The following is a 23,571-nucleotide window of genomic DNA, read 5'->3' on the forward strand; positions in this document are numbered from 1 at the left end:
AACTAGGTTCTGCTAATCACAAAGTAGTCGGCAATGCACGATAATAAAAAATAACAAGAATAAGTAACAAGTGAAGCATGAAGATCATGAAGTAACAAATAAAAACACAAAATAAGTATTTAAAAAATGGAATAAAGTATCTTCTTATACAAAGTGATAAATTATCTCCTTCTGTGAGTAAAATTATGACATGTGTAGGGAAAAGAAGTGGTCATCAGAGCTAGTTTTAGTTTGAAAGCCAAGTCATGGCCGAGGAGGCCAACCAAAGGACCAACATTTTCCATTCTAGGTGTTTAGTCCAAGGAAGGGTCTACCTATTAATTATTGATGGTGGCAGTACCAACATGGTTAGTTCAAGGTTTGTTTCAAAACTAAACATTGCCACTAGACCACATCTCACTCCTTATCAACTACAATGGTTAAGTAAGATTAGGGAGATAATTGTGAAGTAGCAAGTGGAAGTTCCCTTTTCAATGGAGAAATACGAAGATGTAGTTCTTTGTGATGTGGTTCATATTGAGACCAGCCATATATATTTAGGCCATCCATGACAAATGTTCAAGAGAACCATCCATGATGGATTCTCAAACAAATACACCTTTGTTCACCAAACCTGAAAGGTGGTGTTATGTCACTTATCTCCTGCACAAGTGATTGAGGATCAGAAGATATAGAAAAAGAAAATTGAGAAGGATAGAAATGAAAAGGTGTACAAAATTGAGAGTGAACAGAAAACTGATGAGAAAAGAGTCCTTGAAAAAAAGAGGAAGATTAGTGAAGAAGAGGGGAATGTCCAAACAAAAAAAGAGTAAGGATGAAAATGTTTTGAGTCCAAAACAGCCCCTACCCCCACTCGAGGGTGGAATTTTTTTTACCATTAACAAGTCTTTGCCTAGTTTTATTCACAAACTTTTGCAAGACATTGGAGTAATCTTCCTTAACGAAGAAGCACATGATCATCCACCCTTATGGGAGGCTGACTTTTACATTGGTCAAGTTGTTCCTATGGATGTGATGAGGACAAGCCATGAAGACTCAACTTTTATAATGTTTCTTAAGGATGCACGTCTTTTATCAACAAAGATCGTTGGTGTTTGTCTTATTGCTGAATTATTCATCAAGGGTATGACCAATGATGAATATGTGGACAGTTGGTTCCAACAATTCCAAAATGTGGTCTTTGATCTAGGAGGTGATGGTACCTTATACCTCATATAGGAGGGGATGATGTAAACCAAGGGGTAACCTATGATTTTTGGAAGACAAATCATACGAGTAGGAGAACCACTTGGAATACATGTTCTTGCAAAGAATTCTTAGCATAGTTTTAGTTAAGTTATTTATTTGCTTAAGTTTAATAAATGAGAGTTTAATTCTCATGGGAAGTCTTAGGATTTATTTTTAGTCTTAGGAATTTAATTATTTGTTGAAGTATTTTATTTAGTTTCAATTAAATTCATGTATTATGGGGGTGAGAATTTAATTAGTAATTCCTTGTAACATGGTTCAATAGTGGCCAAGTGTTTTGTTTAGACATGGCATATTTTAAGACAAGATGACATGAAAATAGGAAGATGCTAGGAATTGGACACTCACACAACAGGTGACATGGAGACAACACGACTACAAACTAGGAGGATAAACCAGCTTGATTTAGGAATTCTATTTCTAATTTCCTTAAAGATAAAGATGAAGATTTATTAATTTTCCTTGCCAAATCAGATTGGGTTTAATCAACATATGGTTACTACACAAGATAATGCAAGGCACAAATTAAGAAGATGATAAGAGGCTCATTGGAACAAGTCAATGCTCTACTTGGCTTTCAATTTCGGAACCAACTTGTGGCTATACTTAAGGGATGAAGATAAGATGATGAAGTCCACTCAAGCAAGGAAATTATATGATTAAATTCGACCAAATTAATTAGAGGATTTTTCAAGGCTGATTCAAATCCAAATCTCCAAGCCATTCAAATTAAATCAATAAAAAAATTCAGCTAAGAACTCAAGACCAAGTCATACTTCAAGGAATTCAGCCAACAACTCCAAAATTCCAACCAGATTAATTTTCATGATTAATTAGGAATTTATTTTTGAAAATTAATAAGGAATTTTATTTGATTACAAATATTTTAGGATTTAGACTTAGTCTAAGTTTTAATTAGGTTTTCAATTTTTATTTCAATTATTATTTTTGATTTATTTTTCAAGGGAGCCTAGTTACTTGCCTATTTATGTAATCAGATTGCATTAATGAAGTTTAAGTTGAATTTGATTAAAATTAAAGTGTTTTTAATTTATATTTTTCTCCTAAACCTAGGTTGGTCGTGGCCACCATTAACCATTTCTTATCAAGCTTCCTTGTTTGTGGCGAACACCATAGCTTATCAAGCTTCCAAGCTTGTGGCGCTTCCCCTTTCATTCTTTTTCCACCTTCCCTTGTGCCTCACGCACACAACAATTCCTTTCCCCTAAAATTCCCTTCAAACCTTGGCCCCTAATCCGATAAACACCCATCAACTTCTATACACAAAAACCTCACATAAAGTCCTCACCTTTATCCACCCTAAACCTCATACACCATCCACAAAACCAAACAACCACATAATCCTACCATACAACATGAAGCCAAGACCTTTACCAATAAATTCACCATCCCTAATCACCTATACCATCCCGCAACAAAAAATCTACAAAACCTTAACCTACACAGTCCAAATTGTGACGTAAGACCAACAAACCCAAACACATACATTCCTATCCAATTACCCTACATAAAATATCCACAAAGTGACCTAAGATCCGAAGAATTCATCAAAACTGAATCATAGTTAAAAAGCTCCAAACTTTCAAGCTAAAAACGATCCTTAAACAAAGGCATCCTTAAGAGGTTGACATCAATTCATAAAGCTAATAAAGCATATTATTCATTTCTCTCTCCACCTTTTCTTTTTTTCCTATTTCTCTCATTCTCTCTCCTTTTCACGATACTTCTTCTTTTTCTTCTCAACCTCTACGGTTCTCACTTCTTCTTCTTCTCTAATTCTACAAAAACAAACATGGTATCATGAGCTTATAGATTCGAAATCACCAAGGATTTTCAGCCGAAAACGACGCCACCAACCCTATCTCCTCGACCTTCCACGGTTGTTCCTCCTTCAACAATGACTTTTCTCAAGTCATTTCAGCCAAGGTATTTGAGAAAAATTATTTCATATGTAAGTAGCAAGTTGAAGCCGTTCTTGCTTCACATCGGATTGAAAGGTATGTCGTTAATCCTCAAGTTCATCTTCGTTTTATGTCTGAAGAAGATCGTGAGTTTGGATGGTTGAATCCATCTTTTGTTCAGTGGGAGGAGCTAGACCAACATCTGGTTTTAGGGCTACTTCATTCACTCTCTGAGTCGGTTCAGTCCAGTGTCTTAGAGCTCCGACAAGTGTGGCAGATTTGGGATGAGATACATACATTTTTTAATTCTTTGATTCGTGCTCGAAGTCAGCTTCTTCTCTCTAACCTTCGCACCATCAAGAAAGGGACTCAAGATATTACTGAGTTTGTGTCTCGTGTTAAGGCACTGCTACACTCTCTAGCTGCTGTTGGTGAGATAATTTCTGGTCGGGAACAAGTTCTTTTAATTCTTGAAGGCCTTCCTTTCGAATATTAGTCGTTTTTCACCTCAATAAACAATAGAGAAGAGGTATGTACGTTTGTTCAACTCGAATCCTTGTTAATAGCTCATGAGACTTATCTTGAGCGGATTCATCCTCCAACACAAGAAGTTTTTTTGTGAATGTTGCTCAGTCATATCCCAGTTTCAGCGTCAGTATACAGGGCCTTATAGCAACAATGCCCCTCCTAGGACTCATCTTGGATTTCATTAACCTTCTGTATTGGGAACGACTCCTATGTCTCTTGCATAGTCCTATGCTGATTCATTCCATCCAGCACAAGGGAAGCCTAGTCCTCAACATCATCCCGTAAATGTGGAACCGCAAGCCCACAATTCTCAACTCTAGTATCCTGATTCTGGAGCCACACATCACATTACCTCAGAGTCCTCTAATTTGCTGCACTCTATTGGCCTTCCTATATCTGACAATATTTTTATGGGTAATGGTTACGGTGCTCCTATTACAGGTATTGGTGGCTCTGAGTTTAACTCCCCTTATGATCCATCTCGTGTCCCCACTCTTAAAAGTTTACTTCTGGTTCCTTCTATAACCAAAAATCTTGTTAGTGTTAGTCAATTTTCCAAGGACAATGTTGTTTATTTTGAGTTTCATTATTTTCCCTAACCATAATTTAGTTGTGGCCAACATTCTGAACTTATCAAGAACCCTAATTCTTGTGGTGTTCAAGACTCATCACCCTCTCAATATGGTGTCTCCATTCTTATCAAGGATCCTTCCTTGTGGTGAATACCCTAGACTTATCAAGCAATCCAGCTTGTGGCGCCTTCCACCCTTCATTCCTTTTCCATTTCCCTAAACACAATTCAAACAGTGGTTGTCCTAGCCATTTCTTTTCAATTACCATACACAATCCACCTAAAATTGACCTAAAAATTGCCATTCACAATAATACCGAATTTTGAGTGAAAAACATCAACACTTTCAAGCTTAAACGATCCTAAAACAAAGGCAGCCTTAAGCAGTTGTCATCAAGTGGTCATCAGAGCTAGTTTTAGCTTGAAAGCCAAGTCATGGCCGAGGAGGCCAACCAAAGGACCAACATTTTCCATTCTAGGTGTTTGGTCCAGGGAAGGGTCTGCCTGTTAATTATTGATGGTGGCGGTACCAACATGATTAGTTCAAGGATAGTTTCAAAAATAAACCTTGCAAGTAGACCACATCCCACTCCTTACCAACTATAATGGTTAAGTGAGATTGAGGAGATAATTGTGAACCAGCAAGTGGAGGTTCCTTTTTCAATAGGGAAATACGAAGGTGTAGTTCTTTGTGGTGTAGTTCACATAGAGGCCAACCATATATGTCTGGGCCCTCCATGGAAAATGGAAAAGAGAACCATCCATGATGGATTCTCAAACAAATACAACTTTATTCACCAAAACTGAAAGGTGGTGTTATGTACCTTATCTCATGCACAAGTGATTGAGGATAAGAAGATTTTGAAAAAGAAATTTGAGGATTAGAGAAAGGAAAAGTTGTGCAAAATTGAGAGTGAAAAAAAATGAGGAGAAAAGAGTCCTTGGAAAATAAAGAGGAAGATTAGTGAAGAGAAGGGAAAATCCTTAAAAAAAAGTAAGGTTGGGAATGTTTTGGGTCCAAAACAGCCCCTACCCCCATTCCATGGTGGAATTATTTTTTTACCACTAACAAGTCTTTGCCTAGTTTTGTTCACAATTGTTTGCAAGACATTGGAGTGATCTTCCTTAAGGAAGAAGCACCTGATCATCCATCCTTATAGGAGGCTGACTTTTACATCGGTCAAGTTGTTCCTATGGATGTGATGACGACAAGCCATAAAGACTCAACTATTACATTATTTTTTTAAAGATGCACGTTTTTTACCAACAAAGATCCTAGGTATTTGTCTTATTGCTAGATTATTCATCAAGGATATAACCAATGATGAATATGTGGAGAGTTGGTTCCAACAATTCAAAAAGGTGGTCTTTGATCCAGGAGATGATGGTACCTCAAATTTGATGACAAATTCTTTTTAAGAAGAAGAGTATGATGTAAACCAAGGGAGGGGGGGCAACCTATGATTTATGGAGGACAATCTTACAAGTAGGAGAACCACTTGGAATCCATGTTCTTGCAAATAATTATTAGCATAGTTTTAGTTAAGCCATTTATTTTCTTAAGTTTAATAAAAGAGAATTTATTCTCATGTAGTCTTAGGACTTATTTGTAGGAGTTTATTTGATGTCAAGTATGTTAGTATTTAATTCATGTAATATGGGGTTGGGAATTTATTAATTTAATTCCTTTGTATCACGGTCCATTAGTGGCCAACTAGTTAACCTAGGCTTTGGATTCAAAATGGCACGGCTAGGACAATTGGAAATCAAGACATGATCAATTCTTACAAGGCATGACATGACTCAAGACAAGGTGGCATGAAAATAGTAAGGATGTAAGAGCATAAGAGGGCACATAGACAAATATGGAGTGTAAGACTTAAAAGATAAATAGGGAGATTTATTCAATTTCCTTGGCCAAATCAGATTGGGTTTAATCAACATATGGTTACTCCTCAGGATACAGCAAGACACAAATTAAGGAGATGATAGGAGGCTGATTAGAACAAGTCAAGGCTCTACTTGGCTTTCAATTTCAGAACCAACTTGTGGCTATACTTAAGGGATGAAAATAAGATGATCAAGTCCACTCAAGCAAGGAAATTCTATGATTAAATTCGACCAAATTAATTAGAAGATTTTTTCAGGCTGATTCAAATCCAAATCTTCAACCGTCCAATAACTCAAGACCAAGTCATACTTCAAGGAATTCAGCTAACAACTCCAAAATCCCAACCAGATTTATTTTCATGATTAATTAGGAATTTTAATTTCCAAAGTTAATTTGGAATTTTATTATTCAAAGTTAATTAGTTTTAGGACTTAGTCTAAGTTCTAATTAGGTTTTCTATTATCATTTTCGTTTTATTTTTTCAAGGGAGCCTAGTTGCTTGCCTATTTATATAATCATATTACATTAATGAAATTAAGTTGAAGTTGATTAAAATCTGAGTTGTTTTAGTTGGGAGTTTTCTCCTAAACCTTATCCCTTTGGCCATTGGCCATTGTTGAGTTCTTATCAAACTTTTTTGCTTGTAGCGAACACCATAGCTTATCAAGCTGTCAAGCTTATGGCGCTTCCCCTCTTCATTCTTTTTCCACTTTTACAAGTTCCTCACGCACAACACAAATTACACTCCATCATTCATCCATTAATTAATCACCTTCATTCACCATTCCATAAACATTCAGTTCATAATTTCCATCCCTGTCAAACCGAGATCACCTTCAAACTATAAATCCAACCGTGCCCTAAATCACATAATTCAACCCTGAACCAACCCTAAACACATACCCCCAAATCAAACAACCACAAAACCTACCCTACAAACATAAAGCCAAGATAAAATCACCAACCCTAATCACCTATACCATTATGCGGCTAAAAATCTACAAAATCCTAACCTACACATACAAATCGTGACCTAAGACCTACAAACCCAAACACATACATTCCTACCCAATTATCCTACATGAAACAACCAAAAAATGACCTAAAACCCTAAGAATTCATCACAACTGAATCATAGTTAAAAAACTCAACTTTCAAGATAAAAACGATCCTACAACAAAGGCAGCCCTTAGAGGTTGTCATCAAGTGATATCATTTTCTATAAAAATATTTTTATAATTAAATAAAATAGTATACATGTCATACTTTTACTGGCTGAAAGAGATAAATTATATTCTGGTATGAGAAGATACATTATTCTCTTAAAAAAACACAGAACAAATATGAGAATTTACCATGTGTTAGTTGGCGTTGAAGATTATGTCACGAAAACTTCGAGAATGGTGGGACTTGAGACTTCAAAAATGGTGCTTTAGAAGTAAAAAGCTACATAATGGTTATAAGGTTTGTGATGGAATGATGTATGTGATTTGAGGGAATGAACAAGTTTTGAGAAAGTCAAACAAGAATATTGAAGGAAAATATAATTAGGGGATTTTTCAAAATATCGAGGTTTGAATTTTAAATAAAGAGATAAAAGACCCTAACAAAATATCTCACTGAAATTGAAATATGTTGTTGTGGTTAAAATCACAATCCAAGACCGAAATATCTAACTGAAATTGAAATACGTTATTGTGGTTAAAATCACAATCCAAGTCCAAGCCCATTCCAATTTTAATATATGGGACTTGGAACTACAATATAAAAATATTAGGTTTAATTAACCAATCAGATTGGATGAGATTATAAATTTATAATAAATTAAACAATAGTTGTATAAATAAATAATTATATATATTATAGTAATACTTCATCACTTTTGTGGAACAAAATATGGGAGTAACATTCTTCTTTTTTGAGAATTTAAGTGATCTATTAGCTTTACTTTCTAAGTTATTTTGATTTAACTAGATATAGTCTAACAAAAAATTTCATAGTATAAAACAGTCAAACCCCTCATTTAATTGGAATGTGATCTTCTGTCTCAAAATTATTATTTTCTATGTCCCTAACCAATTCTTTTTAATTAAGTATCATTTTTTTTATTAGACCAGAACAATTATAATAAGAATAAGAACAAGTGGTCTCTATCCCATTTAATTAATACTTGGTGCATTTGCAACTCCGATTAGCGGTTGGACTTGTCCTACTGTGTGGTCCTCCTGCCATTGCTTTTTTATCCCTTAAAAAATTATTTTAGGGTGTTATTTTTGTTGTAGTTAGTGTTCCAGACATTTTGTTATGTGGCCATACAAGAATGTGAAATGATATGCTTCAGCCAACATTGGGTGTAAATTTTCTGATGGTTATTTCTTCTAATAACTTTTTTTTATAGAAAATAAAAATGGAATATAGTATTAGCAGACAACAACTCGGTTTCAAGGCAAAGATGATAATTTTCACATTCACTACCGAAAGCAACATAAAACACTCCACCCAACCAACCAACCCACCCAATTCATTTCAACCACCCCTCAATCCCAAAGCAAAGTTTTCTTTAATCTTTTATAAAAGCAAAGCCACATACTTATATGACTTATTCAACCTTTCTAAACAAGACAAACCAACCAACTCTTATCTTAATTTCAAGATACATCATAAAATATTATATATTCAATCAAATATATAAGAGAAATTGATATATTTTCGTACTAAATTCTTCAAATTAATCATTAAAATATAAAATATCAGTTCCTCGTATGCAGAACGGATTTGTAGGAGAATTTAGTAGGAGAATATATTATTTTCCCGTATATTTTATCAATCATCAGTTGGAAGGTCCCGATCAACTCTACTTTCGCCCCACATCACATCCAACGGCTCAAATCAAATCCTCTCCAGCTTGGTCGCTTTGATCACAGGATTCGCTTTAGCAATTTCCTCTCTCCCCACCGTTTTGAAATCGAAGCTGCACACGTGTTTCTCCGGGTACCTGTGGGTCCCGCAAAACGTGACCCCACACCTGCACTTGAACCCGGTTAAACCGACCCGCTTCCTGCACGAACCGCACCGGTTCGGTTGAACCGCTTCAGATATTAATTCGGAAGCAACAGCGTCTTTGGTTACGGTTACGGTTGAGCTTGATATACGAGGGATGGACACGACGGCCGGAGACGGCGGAGAAGAGGTGGTGGAGGAGAGAGCGGTTTCGATTGTGGATTTGGTTGAAGCTTCTTCTTGTAGCTTTAAACGGATATCTCTGTAGCATTTGGAACAGAGATTCATGGTGGTTGGGCTTCCGATGAATCCGCAGTTATTTGTGCAGAGTCTGTGTCCTTCGGGAGCTTCGCATCGATGTTCTTCCGCCATGGTACGTTTCTGGATCTGAGATTCTTGATTTTTGTCTTCTTCTTTTCTTCTTGAAGAAAACGAGAGAATTCGAAGGAGTTGGAGAAACGTATGAAGCTGCGGGAATAGAGAGAGAAAGAAAAATGAGAGAAAAGGTTGATGTGTGATGTAGAGAAAATTCAGAGGATTCTTGGAAAGGTAGAAATGAAATATTGTATATAAATCGAAAAAATCTTGAAAATACAGATAGCAAAAACGGTATTCTGTTTTGTTTTTCTATGTATTCGCGGTAGTTGAATTAACAAGCCATAGTCATAAATAGGCGAATTTTAGTTGCTGTAACGAAAATAAAATAATAATAAGTGACAAATAAATTTAAAGAGAAGGAAATAATATAATACCTGGTAGATATGAATAGGTTAGGTTGGAACTTGGAAATGAGGATAATAAGAATGGTGGTGGAAGGGAATTGTATACAGGAATCTTAAGGGGAAAGATAAGAGTCAAGAGAGAGGAAGAAACAGCAAAACTAGACAAATCATAATAATCATTTTTAATTGTTCATGTCTATTTAATGGAATGGGACATTCTTTTAATATTGTAATAAAATAGTTTCTGGAATGAGAAAAATATGCATTATTATATTCTATTTTTAATTCATAAGCCATTAAAAAATTAATATTGTCGGGGGAGAAAGACTGGTTGAGCTGGCTGGATATGGTTGGTTTTGCTGCTTGTGGATTTATTGGTAGCCACCTTACAATTTCAGTATCTTTCTTTTCTGATTTTGGTTACATTTTAAATTTAAGAGAGCATGACTAGTGCTTATATCTAAAAAATTATAGCTTAGCTTTGGCTGTATTTTTCGGATCGTATAAAATGTAGAGAAAAAGGTATATACAATAATAGTAAATAAATTTTTATAATATCATTATATCATTTATTATAAGTGTGTGTTTGACAAGCATTTGCAAATACATTAGTAATATTTTGGTTAAATAACTAATGAATATTACTAAACAAAATAGTATTAAATTATGTTCTGTTGAAGTCTGTAAAAGAAATGAAAAATATTATTATGATAACCAAGCGGAATTGAAGATATTGTATTGATAGGTAAGAATTTTATTCATATCGTTAGTCCATCTTAATCAATCATGTTTCATATCTTAATTATATTGAGATGATGATATAATGATATTAAAATTCACAGTGACAAGTACTGATATCAAACTTTTATAGATTAATAAGATATTGTTTTATTAGTATAAGATTTCACTAGATCTATAAGATAACCAAAATGTCAAGAGTTTGAATCATGTAAGCAATATTTGTTAGGAATGACAGTCACACACCCAAAATGGATTAATCAAAAGGGTGAGAAATACTGTTGAGTAGTTGTACAAAAAAATTAAACTTTTTGTAGCAAGTGGAAATGATGGGAGATGTAGATAAATGGTTTTCTGTAGTTAACCACGGTCACGAAGTTTGTGCTTAGCTGGGTGCACTGTGATTAAGTTAATAATAATCCACATATAGGTAAAGTAAAACGATGAGTTGGTAACCCATTCCTTTCTAAAAAACAGTGTCATACCGTGTGAAGAGTGAGGGTGCAAGATGGGATATGGAATTTTGAAAGGAGCCGCCCCTCTTGTTGTGTTGCTTTTTGTATCTGTGAACTTGGGTCGGCACCGTCTCCCCATCTTCGGCGCGACATGCTATCCATACGTCACGTCCTCATGTTTTTTTCTTCCTGATAATGAAATATTATTATGGTTTAACAATTGTTAAATCCTTTTATTGAGAATAAATGGACCTGGTGAGATATAGAAGTTGATGGTTGGTTTGTTGGTAAACATTATCTAGTTGTTATCATGATATGCAAGATGACATGTATCTAAAGTCGAGTTCTCTATGACACATGATCCATAGACATACAAGTCCAGAACATATACTATCATCTTTGAAGAGAATTATTGTATGAATGTTATAGCGTTGTCTATCACAAAGAGAGAAAGCTTAGAATGAAAAATTCTATCATATATTTAATTCAATTCAGCTATTTATTTTGGGTTATAAAATAAGCAATTTAATTAGTGACAACTCATTCTAAAATTGACAATGAATATGAGCTTAATGAGTGAATACTCAAACAATTGACCCATATAGGATAATGAGAACCTATAAGTAAACGCATAAGGAACGATTACAGTCCCAAGATACCAAATCACAAATAATTTTCACCTCTCCCAATCAGAGAGAAAACAAAGGTCTCAAAAGGAATTCTGAATTTGGATGAGGAATATCATCGTGCAAAAATTCTCTAGAAAGGTATGTCAAAAGAGTAAATATGAGAACATAGACTCATGTATAACTTTGTACCATTGATTTATGTTATGTGTGAGAATCATGATATTTAAGATCCAATGGTTGATATTTCACCATCATCAGAAATTTTTAACAAGTGGTATGAGAACAAAAATTGTAAATTTTATGATTATTTATTAAATATGTTTTTCCTCCAATTTTTATGAACCTTAATTTTAAATTTCAAGATTTTTATGTTTCCACTATTTAAGAAATATCAAGTGATAACAAATTTCAAATTGGTGATGGTACAAGATTTTTATGTTTCCACTATTTAAGAAATATCAAGTGATAACAAATTTCAAATTGGTGATGGTACAAGATTTTTATGTTTCCACTATTTAAGAAATATCAAGTGATAACAAATTTCAAATTGGTGATGTTATGGAAACCATGTTAGACGTTTTGTCTGGATCCATTATATATATCAAGTATATACTACAATTGAAAGCATTATTGCATCGCTTGTTTTTATATCATTCTTTTATCACACCACTATAATTGGAGTATATATATTTATATATGTATGATTTATCTTTATATGATGTTGCGTGATATATATTTCTGGTATGTTTTCTCGGTTGCAGTGTTGAATTGCAAAATTAAGTTTTGGAATATGGTTTTAATATTCTATCAATCCTAATCAGTGTTGTGAAACCCGAGCCGGTCTGACCGGGTGATTTCGTACATAATTTATAAATATATAGTTATATATAAATGTAAAACTTTATATAATTAATAATTATGTATAATTATATGAAATAATACCTCTTTATCTTTTTTTTGGACCGTAGTAAAACAAAATATTAGAACATTGTCCCATTTTTTTTAATTTTTAAGTGAGCCGTCCGGTTTACTTCCCGGGTTAATCCGGTTTAACCGGGTTTAACATGGTCGGACCGGATTTTTTCCGGTTCAAAGCGGTCCAACTCTCATTCGGTTAAGACGGCAAACCAGAGCCGTTTTCAAGTCCGGTCAGCGGTCAGACCGGTCGGACCGTCCGGTCCGGTCCGGTTTCAACAACACTGATCCTAATAATAAGTTTAGGCTTTTTTTTGTACGCTTCGCTGTCATGAATAAAGAATATATTTGTGGATAATTGATTTCCATTAGATTAGCAGACTGTGCATATACATATATGATATTTTACAAGTTGAAATTACTGTTTTAGCTGCATTGTTGTTGTGCACAAATATTTCTTTCAGTTTCAGTGTATATAATATGGACATAATATGGATGCAAATGTTTTTGTTTATTCTGTATTTATTTGATAATGATTTGCATTTGTATTTCTTCATTCGAATCCAATTTATATTCAATAACAAATTATATTCATTTTTATGTGTCGATATATATATATATATATATATATATATAATATCTTTTGATTTGGAATTATATTGTGGATTCAAATTTGTTAATCATTAAAGTGATCAAATCTTAATGTTTTAATTTTAAATTGTATTGTTTTAATAGACTCATATTATTCCTTTTGTCTAGTAATTAACTTTTTGAATTAATTGATGTAATATATTGTCAAAGTAACTTCTATCGTGGAAATTGATTAAAAGTACACATATGAGTATGAGATTATTTATACGAATTATATTTGGTCCGAATGAAGATACAATTTGACCAAATGATAACATATGTGTGATGATAAATATGTAACAATTATAAAGTTTTTTTCATGTGTATAATAGTAAGTCCAAAGAAAGGCTATTGTTTGATAAAACTAATTATTAATATTTGATCGTTACGTTGAGTGTATCACTTACAAATTAATTTCTCTGTCCAAAGACTAAAAATTGATGTTGCGCTAGGTATCTTGTGACATGTCTATTATGTGAACATGTCTTGTTTTATATATTACCAGACTTGTTTGTTTAAATGGTTACAACACTTCAGGATTTGTTACATTGGTTGGTCGCTGATTGCATTATTAAAGGATGTTATTGCTGAAGCATTGTTTCTGTTTGTACAGTGTGCAGTGTCATGTTTAGTCATTTATAAAATGCTAATATCTTTTTAATGAAAAATTCAAAATGACCATCATTGGAATTTGAAACGCATATCCTTGTGATGTAAATGATGCAATGTTACCAATAGGCTATAGTGAATATAAGTATTTATATGTGGATATAAATAATATATGTTTTGGATTAAGTGTTGAATCAAACTCAACTAAATAATTTTTTCGTTTGGAAAATAAAATTGTTTAACATTTTAAGTGAACTTATAACTAAGAAGGCGCCAAAGTGACATCTTTTCTGTGAATTGTTCATAATAAATGTCAAATGCTAGTGCACATATGTATTCATGCTAGTATTAATCAATCCAAAGGAATATTATTATTTGGCCGAATTATATATACACATGTGATGATAAACATGTGATTATTAAAAGATTGCATATGTGAATGATAAACCAGTCCAAAGAATGATTTATTATTTGACATGTATTTTGATTAATGTTTGACCATTACAAACAAGAGTACCATTAGTGAATGATATAAAATATCAAGACAATTGTATGTTTGCATTTTACGCGAATAGTGATCGGCACAATAGAAGAATACTATTTGACCCAAATTACAAACATACTTGTAGCAATAAATGTGACAATTATATGACTTTCCATGTGAATAGTAAGTCGGACTAAAGAAATGCTTATTTTTTGATAAAACTGATTATCAATGTTTGATTACTACAATGAGTGTACCACTTACAAGTTAATATTTTTGTCCAAAGACTGAATATTAATGTTGTGCTAGGTAACTCATGATGTGTTTCATCATCATTTGAATTTAAGTATTAATGTTGAATGTGAGTTTGATTGCAAGAATGATTACAATTTGTTCTATTATTTTACTAGTGCTACAAATACTTTTGCTCAAATTAAGAACATCTCATTGCTGAATGGGACAAACTTTAAGGTCTAGAAGGAAGCCGTAGAAATTATTCTCGGCTGTATGGATTTAGGTCTCGTACTTCAGGTGCATAAATCCATTTCTACTTCGGAAATCATCGATGATGTTAAAATTGAGAAATGAGAACGATATAACCGAATGTGTCTAATGATCATGAAGCACTCTATTCTATAAGCATTTTGGGGCTCTATTTTTTAGGGTTAGAGTGAAAGGATGTTCCTTGAAGAAATAGAACAATGCCTTGCCAAAAATAAAAAGGCGGAGATGAGTAGCCTTATGGCTAAACTCATCTCTATTAAGTATAAAGGCAAAGAGAACATAAGAGAGTATATTATGGAGATGCTAATCTCACATCAAAACTCAAGTCACTTAAGTTAGAGCTTGATGATGACTTGCTCGTGCACTTGGTTTTGATCTTGCTTTTTGCACACTTTGTGCAATTCAAAGTGAGCTATAAAATCAGAAGAACAAATGGTCATTCAATGAGCTTATATCAGTGTGGAAGAGAAAGAGAGGTTGTAGAGAGATAAGACTGAAAGTGCTCATTTGGTTATGACCTCTCAGAATAAGAAAAGAAAGAACAATATGGATATTGTGAAATGACTATTTGTGTTCTTCCTCAAAGAATGTGAAATTGTTCTGCAATACATTATGTCAGACATGTGAAGAAGATCTTTCTCCTAACCTTGACACAGTTTTGATGAACACCCTAAGATCACAAAAAGAAGAAAAGGAAGAAGACCATGAAAATATAGAAGATTCAAGCTTCAAGAGAATTATAGACTATGTCTTCATATAGGTACTTCTATCTTAACACTCACTTTTAATATTTAGTAGCAATGCTCAAACTAATCAAGATCATTTTTAAAAGAATTGGATATCTCAAAAATGCAAAGTCAAATTGCTAAGTAATGAGTTACTTGACCTGACTAACAGATTACCAGAACTAGGTAACAAGTTACCTAAACTGTGAGGCATTTGGTAATAGATTACTAGAACTGTGTAATAGGTTATCTGACTCAGAAAACAGTTACAAAGCAAAACTGACTGATGTAACTGATTAATTCATTTTATTAATCGAATACCATCTTGGACGGAACATTTGGGTATTCGATTACCACTTCGTGACAATCAATTACACATAGCTGTTGAAACTAGATTTTCAAAATCAAATGAACAACTTTCATCCAAAGTGAATAAGTTTCATTCCAATCGTATCTCCTCTTCATGGAAGGTTATCATGGTTGATTGGAAGCCTATTTAAAGGCATTGACACATCCAAATTCTACACACACTATAATACACGAAATACACAATTGCTTACAATCACACAAAACTTTTAAACACTTAGTAAACAATTTTCTGCATATTTTTCTTCAGCAACTTTGTTTCTAAACTTTCATATTTTCTGAAGTTGCTTAATAAAGTGAAAAGTGTTCTAAACTTTCAAAAATATTAAGAGAATTGTATACTAAGTATCTATATTTTCAGATCAAGGATTGCATGTTATAGAATTATCAAAACTTGTAAAGGCAATCCAAAACCATTGTAAAATTCTTCATCTAAACTTTTCATCACAAGGGTGTGTTGAGAAGGGGAAAAACGTTTACTTGAAAATGGAATTTTCAAGGGTAGATAAGTTGTGAGTGTGTAAGGTACAAGAATATTGAGAAGAAAAATTGTAATTACAACTCAAATTATCTAGTGGAAAAATCTCTTGTGTGGCAAGAGTACTGGATGTAACCTTCGGTGGACAAGAAGGAAAACCAATTTAAAAACTCTTTGTATACTCTTCTTCTACTTATTCTTGTTATTTACATTTTCTTTACTTGGTTGAATTCTCCATAAATAATCCGCTGCACATACACTTTGATAACATAGCAGAATAATCAGCCACATTCTCCTAACAACTAATTCACCCCCTCTTAGTTGGCATCGTGAACTTACAATTGGCACCAGAGCTTATTTTGAGTAATCTATTCTCAAATCTAACATGTATTTAAGATGGCCTCAAGATCATATCTAGAAGAAGGTCCAACATCAATCGCCTTCTAAGCTTTGTTGGAGAATGCTATGACTTCTGGAAAATCAGGATGAAAATCTTTATAGAATCTCAAGTCCTAGATATTTAGAACGCGATTGAGGAATGACCTTATGAACCCTTCACCGCTATGAATAATGAAAGGGAAGTAAAGCCAAAATCTATGTGCAACGATGAAGATAAAAAGAAAGTGCAATGCAATCTCAAAGAAAAGAACATCCTCACTTCAACACTTGGAATTGACGAGTTCTTTAGAGTGTCAAATTGCAAATCTGCCAAAGAAATGTGGGACACTCTAGAGACTACACACGAAGGAACTGAGGAGGTCAAAAGGCCGAGACTCAATACTCTCTCCTAGGAATACGAAATGTTTTGTTTGAAGCCTGGAGAGAAAATGCTTGATCTTCAAAAGAGATTTACTCACCTTACAAACCATCTGACTGCACTTGGAAAAATATTGTCAAATAGTGACTTGAACCTGAAATTTCTAAGATCACTCACAAGACCATGGCAACCCAAAGTGACAGCCATTTTAGAAAAGAAAAGCTTATCTAAGATGTCATTGGCTGCACTATTTGGAAAGTTGTAAGAGCATGAGTTGGATTTAACCCAACTTGAACAACATGAAGAACAAGAGAAGAAGAGAAAGAATATTTATCTCAAAGCTAAAGTAGAGGCATATGAACCCTCAGAAGATGAATCAGAAAAAGAGGAAATATAATATAGGAGCATGCTGGTGAAAAAGTTCAGTAAATTCCTGAAATGGAACAAAAGTGGTAAGGCTGGACAAACAAGGAGATTCACCAAATGTAATGAAGTTTCCACTTCAAATCAAAGCTTCAAATGTTTTGAATGTGGAAAACCTGGTCACATGAAGATGGACTGTCCTGCTTTAAAAAAGAATCCTTTCAAGGCAAAATTTGAAAAGAAGACCGGTAGGCAGACTTATAGTGCACGGGAGGACAATGACTCAAGTTCCACTTCACAACCAGAAAATGAAGAGCATACTCATCTCTCTCTAATGGCGTCTCATCATTATGATGATAATGAAGTAAGTGAAACTAAACTTTTAAATAAGCCATTATTTTTTCTGATTTGCGAAATGGTTTTAATGAACTGCATATACGTCAAACTCACTAAAATTTATTTCAAACAAAAAACTGAGATTGACGCATTCCACAATAAACCTTCTTCTTCCTCTTATCCAAATTGTAGTACTCTTGAAAGTAAAATTTCCACTTTGAGTCTTCAACTCAAGAATCTTAATAAGAGTAGTACAAAATTGGATGACATGTTGAAAACTCAAAGACACTCCACTGACTGGAGAGGTCTCGGTTTTTCAAAACCTTCTTCACTTAAGAAAAAGGAGGTGTCTAATGAAATTATCCTTCAAAAGCAAAGTATCCTTACCCATCGTATTGCTAAATCTAAACCAATGATACAAATGCGTCAACCCAACTGCACTCACTGTCTAAATCACGGGCATACCTATAAAACTTGAAAAATTAGAAAATATGGTATTCCCTTAGGACATTTTCAATCGGTTTTAATTCATCTTTTTCATTTTTGGTTTGTTTTTTCACTCAATGGAAGGTTAAACTTGTAGACTAGATTCCTTTGGTAATGTATTACAACGCTTAAGGTTTTGCTATTAATGCATTTTCGGTTTCTTTATTGTTGATTTCTTCTATCTTATTTTTGAATACGGTTTGCTTAATTCCATTGCTTAGAAACTGGTTTATGAGTTTATCTTCGCTAAGTTGATTTACTCTCTAGTGAACGAATACTTAGTTCGTGTGAATTTGATAATCGTTTCATGCTTATGCTAATTTTGCTTAGTTAGAGACTTAGGTTTTGAAACTTTGAATTGATTATCACTTAGTTAATTCATTCTCAACAAATTCGGAAGTTAATGGTTGAAATCTGAAAATAATCTTTTGAAACCAAGGATGGAGTTATGAACAAATAAACCAAAGAGATTTAACCATTTTATCACATTGCTTATTTAGTACTGTTTCTGAAATTGCTTATGTTTTATACCATCCAACAACAAAAGAATCCCTTGTGTCTATGAGTATAAAGTGTTTGAAGCCTTACTTTAAAGATAATCATTCGGAAATAACCTAGAAGTAACTTCCTAGTAGTGTAGTTTTTAATTGTTATATTATTTGTATCGGGTACGGTCTCGATCAATGTGATATAATTGTTTCAGGAAAAATATAAAGCCCAAGTGGGAGATTGTTAGAAATTCATAATTTCTATTTAAGGTGTACATCATATATTTAATATAATTATATTGACTATTTATTTCCGGTTACAAAATAAGTGATCTAATTACTAACAACCCATAAGACTTCTGAAACTCATAACGAATTTGTGTTTAATGAATGAATACTCAAATGTTTGGCCTATAAGGATAATGAGAACCCTATAAGTTAGCGCATAAGGAACGGTTATGGTCCCCAAGACACTAAATCACAAATAATTTTCACTTCTCCGAAGAGAGAAAACAAATGTCCCAAAAGGAATTCAAGATTTGGTTGAGGAAGACCGTCATACCAAAACTCTCTAAAAATATATTTCAAATGAGTAGATCTGAGAACATGGATTTAGATATGACTTTGTGACATTATTTTATATTATGTGTGAGAATCATGAGATTCAGGATCCTAGAGTTGATATTTCACTAATCATCTGGAATTTCTAACACAAATTAGTATATGAGAACACATTAGTTTGTTTCTTCAAGTCGTTCGTAGGGTAATAGAATCTAAACTTCCCAAGGAAAAGGATACCTACGTTTTATTTCTATAGTATAATATGGTCCAAACTTCCCTATATTTGCAAATCTTCTTATACCTCCCTGTTCATTATGACTTTGTCATGCTTTATTTTAAATTACACATTCTCATTGTCACACTTTATTTCATATCACATTATTTCAAATTATCATAATATTTTACTTCACATCACACTTTCAGATGTGTAGGAATATGATGCGGTGACCTTGAGTTCTAACTTGGAGAGATTGTAATGATATCATTTTTATGAGCCTATACTTCTATTCATGGTGTCCCATGAATGTGGTCTAGTCTCTTCGTAATGCAGTTTTTTGTTGATAATATATCCATTATTTCAGGATTTGGATCTTGGGAATCTTAAATAGTGTCTCTTGGGGACACATATTGGTCTATCGATTCTATTTTGAGTTTTCTGTCTCCCTGTTCCGGACCAATCAAACATCACAAAATAATATTAAAATATTAATTTCTGTTTTTATAATTTTTCTTTTTAAATGAATGAAGCTCTAGGATTGGCTTGGTACACCAAGTGGGATATGAATGGGGACATGTGATCCCCATCCGGTGGCTGAGTGGTTCCCATTTGATTTTTTTCTAGAAAAGTTTGCTTCATTCATCTTTTAGTAGAACAAACTATTGACTCATATGATTCCTTTACTCTTTTGTAAGTTGTTGGATTACCATAATGGCTAATATAAGTGCTCTCACAATTATCCAATACATACTCATAAATATTAATTTTCATAAGTGTTTCTCAAGTTCTTTCCTGTACCTTTCTATTAAGGGATATGTGTCAAAAGTAACCTAAACATAAGTCTTGTTTTTGGAACATAAAAGATTGGTGACAAGTTGTTGAAAAATAGGGTCTAAGGATAATAAAAATGATCCTGAGCTATTGGATTTTTTTAGAAAATACCTTATTACTCTATCATCTTCTAAGACACCACTCAATTTTTCTCGCCACCAATTTAAAAGTGAAAATCGTTGTAACAGATTCCAAAGTAAATGCTCATGGTTTTAGGGATCATAGAGAAGCTTATATGTGGCTTGAGTTTGCAAGGCAATTGATGCAACATATAGAACATTGATGCATCACATGTACCATATTAGGTCTTTTAGAAAGAAAAAAACAACTCCATGATGAGAATTGATTGAGATAAAATTATTAAAGGTAATATCTAGATGACATAGGTTTTCTTGGAAACCTTATCTTAACATCATGTAATAGTTTTATGCAAAAAAAAAAATGATGAAGGAAATTCAGTTTATACTCTTAAAGTCGACAAATTGAATTTTGGTGGCAGTGCTTTGGTAATGAAGGCATGGCTAGATAAAGGATTGACCATAACGATTAATAAAAAAAAATTGTCATTGGTGATGGGCTGATAGGTTTGGTTGATCTTGATAAAAAATCAAGAACTAAAATTTCGTTTCCTTTAATATATTTAATAGTAAAGTCATATACAAAACCAATTTTTAGCCTGAGGATCTAGGATTAGATGTTATCTTGTTCTTAAACTCAAGGATCTTGGTAAAAGAGGAATTATCCATATCAACTCGAAATGTGTGGTCTCCATGATGAAAATTAAATTTTTGGATTATACATTTGACAACAAGGCCTCTTTATAGGTGGTGTAAGAATGTTTTTTTCTTTTGCAATTTTGAATTGGCCACTAACATGTCCATAATAATGATTATTTCCTCCATAGCCCGCTAAAAGTTATCATTTCCATTAATCTATAAAATTTGTATGCTAGAACTTCATATTTTAAGTGTCAAAGGATTTTGAGCATTCTTTTTAGTTCTTTAATAACTTGTGTTTGTTGTGAACTCCAAGGATAAATATTTTTCTTATACATCTTGGAGAATCCCAAGAATTGTTGAACTTGCTTAGTTGAAAAACTTTCATTAGGGAAATTGAAAAGCTATACTGCCTTATGTGGTTGAGGCTGATAACTTCAATTAAAAAATATAGTGTTTGAGAAGGCAATTTTGGTCTAATCCAAATGAATCTTCTTATTTGAGTGCATCATTATTTCTAGGTGGATTAAACAAAGAAGTGGCCCAATAACAATATGTGGGAGTTTGTCGTATTGAAAATAGTAGAACATCATCAATGTAGATCAAGATGTTGTCTAGGATAAGCTTAAAGATTCTAGTAATTGCCTAGGAAAGATGGTGCTACCTTCAGCCTAAAAGGTAGGACTACCCATTGCATTGTGAGTACGGAATTCAGAATGTAGTTTTGTGATGATAAGTAGCATCTATTCCAAGTTGTCAAAATTCATATTTGAGATCAAAATTTAGAATATGTGCCCTGAAGTCTTTCCATGTGCCATAAGGAAAAAATGTGTTTCTGGGATCAAAGCATATTTCAAAGAATCTTAAGATTCATCGTCATGTGATGTACATATATGTTGAAGTAACATAATACCTTTTTTAGGTAAGTAGGATTTTGAGTGAAGGATTTAGTGGAGGAGTTTGTGAAATGCTATCAATTCCTTAGATGTTAATATCGCAAGGTATTGTTCATTAGAAGCTTATTTTGATAATAAATTTAAGCTAGTCTCATAACTAGAGTGTGAAGGGTAAAAATATTGTCATCATATGAAGAACTCTGCTATGAATAAAGTGATTCCATGACTCCTTCTAAAGGTTCTAAGGAATTGATGATTTTGATAGCTTCAAAGGTTTTATTAGGACATTTCTTTAGAAAATGTGTATTTTCTTTCTATAATTGCAATACCTTTGACCACCTTTATTCAGAAAGAACTTTAAGGATTTCTTCTATTTTGCAGGAAATTTTCAAACTTTGGTTTGTGAAACTTTTTCTTCCTAGAACAAGTGTAACTTTTTTCTTTGAAATGAATCTTCATATATAACTTTGTGTAGGCCTTTGTGAATTTAGATTCATGTTTCAATATATAATAGAAGAACTAATGTTGTTTGAAAAACTCATCAACAACTCCTAGTTTTAATTGGTGAATTTCTCCTAGAGTGAAAGCGTCAAAATGTTTTTGACTTGTGGCTACCATCCTATGGAGTTCTGGTTTAAGTTTTTGAGCTAGACAAGTAACAATGATATTTTTCATATTATTGTCATTGTAGCCATTTAGAAAATAGAATCAAAGTGACATTTCTTTCAAAAATGTTTTTCACCTTCAATGATTAGTATTCATCTCAAATATTTATTGTATCGTCTTTTTACAAAGATTTTCATGTCCTAGTTGAATTCTGAATGAACTGCTCCCAAGACTTAAATAATATTTTGAAGCTTATTGAACTGGTCTTGCCTCAGATGTCCAAGCTTGTGGTATTGGCTTAACATCCAGCGTCTCCCCATGGATTTGAAATGGGCTTAACATTCCAACCCATGTTGCTTAACAATGCAGTCTCTCAAACACATATAATAACCCTTTAAAAAATAAAGTTGTGCATTCACTAATAACTATAGGTTTCGGCCTATTGGTTTTGTGCTTGATCCTAAAATGGTACCACTTTTCATGGTACTGGTCATTTTGCATGAGAATTCTTGTAAGATTTTGTAAGAATCTACATTGTCCCTCATCATCTTAGTATTCAACCATGCTCAAGTCAAGAATTCTCATCCTCCATATGTTTGGTGGCAAATCATAAAAGGTAAACAATAGTCCCCTATTAGGTTCGGAATGCATCAGTTTGTGCTCTTGATGCAACAATGTTGACACCGCTAATGATTTACCTTTAATGATTTGTCTCTAAACAAATGAAGGATTAGACCTCTTGACTTTGGAGTATGGTTGCATACAAAGACAATGACAAATGATGAAGACTCTTACAAAGTCATAGATGAGTTATGTTGTAGAATGACTGATACCCGAAATTAATGGTAACACAACCATGGATATGTGAGAGAAGATTAGTTCCACATGCTATGAAATAC

At 33.2% G+C, this 23,571-nt stretch overlaps 1 protein-coding gene across 1 annotated transcript; it reads right to left on the reverse strand.

Annotated features, from left to right (window-relative positions):
• Window positions 8,975–10,039, reverse strand: LOC109336809 (zinc finger A20 and AN1 domain-containing stress-associated protein 4-like). The gene is made up of 2 exons (XM_019573644.1): window positions 9,913–10,039; window positions 8,975–9,628 (listed from the first exon to the last, which is right to left on the reverse strand). The coding sequence occupies exon 2, from the start codon at window positions 9,530–9,532 to the stop codon at window positions 9,050–9,052; it is 483 nt and encodes a 160-aa protein (XP_019429189.1). The 5' UTR covers window positions 9,533–9,628; window positions 9,913–10,039; the 3' UTR covers window positions 8,975–9,049.

Source organism: Lupinus angustifolius, chromosome LG20, assembly GCF_001865875.1.
Source record: "Lupinus angustifolius cultivar Tanjil chromosome LG20, LupAngTanjil_v1.0, whole genome shotgun sequence".
Lineage (NCBI taxonomy): Eukaryota > Viridiplantae > Streptophyta > Magnoliopsida > Fabales > Fabaceae > Lupinus > Lupinus angustifolius.

Bases quoted from the DNA above. Each gene is read 5' to 3' on its own strand.
- LOC109336809 (XM_019573644.1), bottom strand. From the start codon at position 9,532: ATGGCGGAAGAACATCGATGCGAAGCTCCCGAAGGACACAGACTCTGC.